Source organism: Pteropus vampyrus, unplaced genomic scaffold (assembly GCF_000151845.1).
Source record: "Pteropus vampyrus isolate Shadow unplaced genomic scaffold, Pvam_2.0 Scaffold399, whole genome shotgun sequence".
Taxonomy (NCBI): Eukaryota; Metazoa; Chordata; class Mammalia; order Chiroptera; family Pteropodidae; genus Pteropus; species Pteropus vampyrus.
In genome coordinates, this window is record NW_011889180.1 from 560,015 (window position 1) to 564,855 (window position 4,841).

Below are 4,841 nucleotides of genomic sequence, written 5' to 3' on the forward strand. Positions count from 1 at the left end.
ATGGGAATAATCCTCAAGACTGCAGCAAGCAGCACCCAGGGCAGACAAGATGCTTTCCTGCTCTCAGCAGGCCATCCTCCTGGGGCCCCGGTGGCTTCTGGTGCCCCCTGAAGGATGAGCCCCATCTCCAGGACAGTCTGTGTGCCCAGGGGAATTGCTTCCGCTCAGGCTAGTCCTTGATTCTGACCTCCTCTTCCTCTCCCTGAGGGCCTGCTGAACTTCTCGATTGAACAAGATTTTCTCCTCCTCTGTCAAGGCCTCGTATTCTTCCTCATCCATTTTTTGGAGACGCTCTTTCTCTTTCTCAAGTGCTTCCATGCGTTTCTGCTCTGTGCAGGGGACAGAGACAAGAAGGTGAGGAAAAGTCACTCATCAGCTCTGGTGCAGGTTCCGCCACGGCTCAGCTCTCACTCAGCCTGAACGGGCCGTGCGGGGTCTGTGACGGTGAGATGGAGCTGGTATGGCAGCAACGTCCCTAATCTCTGTGGGACTTCCTTCCTTCGCACAGTTCCACAAGATGGTCTCCCTCTGTGGGAGGCTGAATAGTGACCCCAAGTATGTCCATATCCTAATCCCCAGGACCCGTGATATGTTACATTATGTGGCAGAAAGAATGCTTCATATGTATGTGATTAAGTTAAGGACCTTGAGCTGGAGAGATTTTCCCGGATTGTCTGAGTGCGCCCCGTGTAAGGACAAAGGGCCAGAGTCAGAGAAGTGATGTCAGAGAAGGTGAGGTCACGATGCAGCGGAGGGAGAGAAGAGGTGACAACAGAAGCAAAGGTCCGAGGGCCGTGAGGTGGGGACTATGAGCAGGCAGCCTCTGGAAAGTAGGAAAGGCAAGGAAAGGGCTTCTCCACCAGAGCCTCCAAAGGGACGCAGCCCGGCCGACACCTTGACTGTAGGACTCCGACCTCCAGAACTGAAAGATAACAACCCTGTGTTGTTGTAAGTCACCAAGTTCATCTTAATTTGTTACAGCAGTGATAAGAAAAGTAATGTACCACCCGCGGACTTTACCCATTATGAGCGTATGCCACAAAGAGCTCAGAGTGATGGAACCATTTGCATACCAACGGGACCATCTTCTGCACCCTGCAAATTCCAGGTCCAGAAGCGGGTTCACACTCAGCACAGAGGCACTCAGCTTCTTTTTCACACTTTCCCGTGCAACAATCTCACCTTACATTCTTGGTCTAGCTTTGGGCTCAGAGATCTGCATTCGAGTCCATTCTTTGACTTTTACTAAGAGGTAGAAACAGATAAGAATAATAATAATTCCCCCTTCATAGGGTTGTTGTGGGGATCAAATAAGCGGTCATGTAAAGCACCTAGCCCAGTGCCTGGCACATTCAGAAATGTTCAATAAAAATTAGTTTTTAATATTATAATGTTACTGTATGCTGTATCAGGGCTTTTTAGAATGCAGATGATTTAGGGGAGAGGAGCCTATATGCAATTGTGAAAAACTTCAATCCACAGATAGTTGAGAAAATGAAAAAAGATACTTTCTTTCAAGTTGATCATTACGGGGTAGTGAGCTTTCTGGAAAACTAGGAACTTGGAGGCTGAAATACTGCTGGAGGATGCCTGCTCATTCATCTTAATTACTTTTCTCTGAATGAGAATATAAGGAAGCAGTCTTTGAGTTCTGTGTAAGAACTAAGACAGCTAGGTGTCTGTAAATATTTCCTTCAATGGAAAAGCATTTTGATTTGTGTAGACTATTCCAAAAGAGAGAGGTGAGGCTGAGTGAGGAAGGGCAGCGATGTGGACGGAACGGAGGCCGGGGCAGGACTCTGCCTCCCAGGGACAGTGTCACCTCCTTCCTTGGGGGTCAGAATTTGCTAGGTCTGCTTCTGACTAAATTGGAAACTTGTTGCATTAACATTTTCCCTCTCCTTCCCTTTCTCTCTCTCTCGCTCTCTCTCTCTCTCTCTCTCTGTCTCTCTCTCTCTCTCTCTCTCTCTGACTGCATATATATCCATTTTCAATCAGTGAAAATTTTCCAGGCCACTGGTGTAATAACAGAAGCAGTAAAGGCTTTAGTGTTATACAGACCTTAGTGATCTGCTATGTCATCTTACACCAGACTTTTGATATCTCTGAGCCTCCTTTTCCCCATCTGTAAGATGGAGATAACATGCCATTTAAAGACATCTAAGTGCACAAAAGGTCTGCTGCAGTGCCTGTTACGCGCTAGGCTGAAATGCAGAAGTTGTTTCGTAAAGTTTAGCAGCACTCCTCTATCTAGTTTCGCAGGAGACAAAACCAACCAGCTAATCCGTCACCTGAGTCAAGATGGGACCTGTGACGTGTTCCCCAGGTGAGTTGTAAGTACAGAGAAGCCGACTATGAAGACTTGGGGGGGAAGGGAGGGGAGCGCGTCCACTGTCAGAAGGGCTGAGTTCATCCGTCAGTCCATAATCTCTCAACAGTTCCCTCCTGTCTCAGTTCCCTTTCGCGCAGAACAGAAATAAGAACTCCCAGCCACCTCACGGGGCAGAGGTGGGGCACAGATGCGGTGGCAGGTATAATAGTTTCATTTAAGCCCAGTGGGTTATCACATCAGGGAAGCTTTTACACAAGCCTAAAGCTCTGTTTAAAGGAAAGGCCTGGTCGGGCCTACGGAGGACAGCCCAGGGGGTGTGGGCCTTGCCTTCTTGCTCCTTTTTGGCTTTCTCCTGGGCCTTCATGGCTGCGTAATCCTGGACCATGGTGAGAACATAGATGTACTCCCGGTTGCCGATCGCCTTCAGCAGGCAGAGGAGAGCGATAGCTGCGTTTCGAGCAAAGAGTGTCTCCAGGCCATCAAACACCACTCCTCGGCAGCAGTCACTCAGCTGGAACCAGAGAGAGCAGACAGTCACCATGGCCACCAGACCATCTGTTCTCTGCAAAGTTGCTCGTTCTTTCGTTGGTGCATTTACTAGGGCTGCAATTGGTTCTGCAGACCTACAAGACCCTGACGAGAACACCGCGGAACTGCCTGCCAAATTCAAGGTGCTGCTATGAAATAAAGAGAAAAATAAAAATATTTTATCAGTCACGGAAGATCTTTATCATCCGTATTTGTAGAAAAATGGATTTATTCTGTCTCTATAGAAATGAAGAAAACAAACTAAACGTTAAAGCGAGCGTCTGGGAAGCCCCGTGAGATTCAGGGAAGAGAGATGCAAAGCAGAGATGTCCCCACGCGCGGAGCACTGGGCGGCAAGGTCAGCACAGCGGCTGGGCCGGGGCCGTGTCTGTCTTTCTTATCGGGATTACTGCCTTGGAGGGAAATGATTTTGATACCATTAACCACTGAGGGGCAGCAGCTGCTGCACGGCACTGCTACTCAAAGTGTAGTAGGCCGACTGGTCAGCACTGGCCAGGAACCGATTACTACTGGTGTCTGATGACACAAGAACCTTGCGTCAGAATGTAAATCGACTACATCACGAAACACATTATTTAGTTCAGCTGCCATTTTTCTTTGCAGCAAGACTTTGTTGATGAAGGAAGCAGTGCAAGCTCCATATCTCATCAAAGACCAACCCTTTGAGCGTCACGGCTCTGCTGCCTGACTTTGGGCTTCACCAGAGATTCTCAGCCTTTACTCTGGGTGCATGAACCACCTGCGTACTTACTAGACCACCTTGCTCAAAGCAATCGAGAAAGATAGTACCTGTAACACAGTGGCATTCTAAATCTTAACATGCCTCATTTCCGGTGATGACATTCCTCTTCCGGGAACCTCAAGTCTAATTTTGTTTTATGTCAATGGGCAATTAATATTGTGGCCCAGTCTGAAAAACCAAAGCGAACACAGAGCTCTGGGAGCTGGTGAGCACTTCAGCGCTCTGTAAATGGTAAGCAGCCAACAGGCCTAAGTGGGGCCCTCCCAAATCTTCTGATCTTGTTTTCTTCTCTTTAACTACATCACACTTACGAAAATAATAATAATAAAAAAGGAAATGATTATTGTGTTTCTGACTTTAGAAGTAATGTCATTGTAAAATAATTCAGAAATGAAGATTAAAAATCTATAATCCTGCTATCTGACGATAACCACAGTTGACATGTACTTTGAGTTTTTACTATGTTATGATATACATTTATACATTTTTAACAAAAATATAATTGTGCTTTACATACTATTTCATAATCCGCTTTTCTCATTTAATAATATATTGAAAACATATTTTTTATAGCATTTTATTAACATAGCTCCAAATTCTAACTTAATGGCTCCATCTTATATTTTGAAAATATCACTGTAGGGCTGTTAATGATGGCCTTTTTTTAAAAATGTGTAACCTGATCACTGGTCCTTTAAGGCGAGGGGCTTCAGGCAGCCGATGGAGCCAGGGTTGGGGACTGACGAGGGCTGTCGAAAGGACAAGTAACTGACTGCTGAGGTTGAGGAAACCCATCTTTCCTCCAAGGCCCCTGGGTGCTAGTCTGCTGTGGGTGGGCGATGGCTCAGAGTTGCAGCTCAAAGCGTGGGGACCGTGTGTGAGCCCTGCAGCTCTGTGCGGGTGGGCGTGGACGCACCTGTATACGCTCTGCCAGGATCTGAATGAGCAGTTCCTCGGGGAGCACACAGCTCAGGAGCCCGGTCTCGCCTCCGATACTGGCGCTGACACTGAGCCGGCGCTGCGTGGGCCCGGAGGGGAGAGGGCTGGAGGAAATCTGTCGGTGGGAGAAGGATCAGGAGTTAGAGTACAGCATGGTGCCCTAACTACTCCTTCACATACAGGCCATGTGACCTCAGGAAAATCATATAACGGCAATTCCTCATCTGTGAAATGGGGCCTGCATTGTAAAATGGAAGATTCCTCTCTTCGTTAAAGAAG

At 47.4% G+C, this 4,841-nt stretch overlaps 1 protein-coding gene across 1 annotated transcript in view; it reads right to left on the reverse strand.

Annotated features, from left to right (window-relative positions):
- The window catches only part of HYDIN (HYDIN, axonemal central pair apparatus protein), a 351,593-nt gene that overhangs the window by 74,849 nt on the left and 271,903 nt on the right, over nt 1-4,841 (reverse strand). The window contains exons 44-45 of the mRNA XM_023523662.1: nt 2,660-2,843; nt 188-329 (exon numbers count right to left, since the gene is read on the reverse strand). Coding sequence (XP_023379430.1) covers nt 188-329; nt 2,660-2,843 — 326 coding nt within the window. The remainder of the gene's footprint in view (nt 1-187; nt 330-2,659; nt 2,844-4,841) is intronic.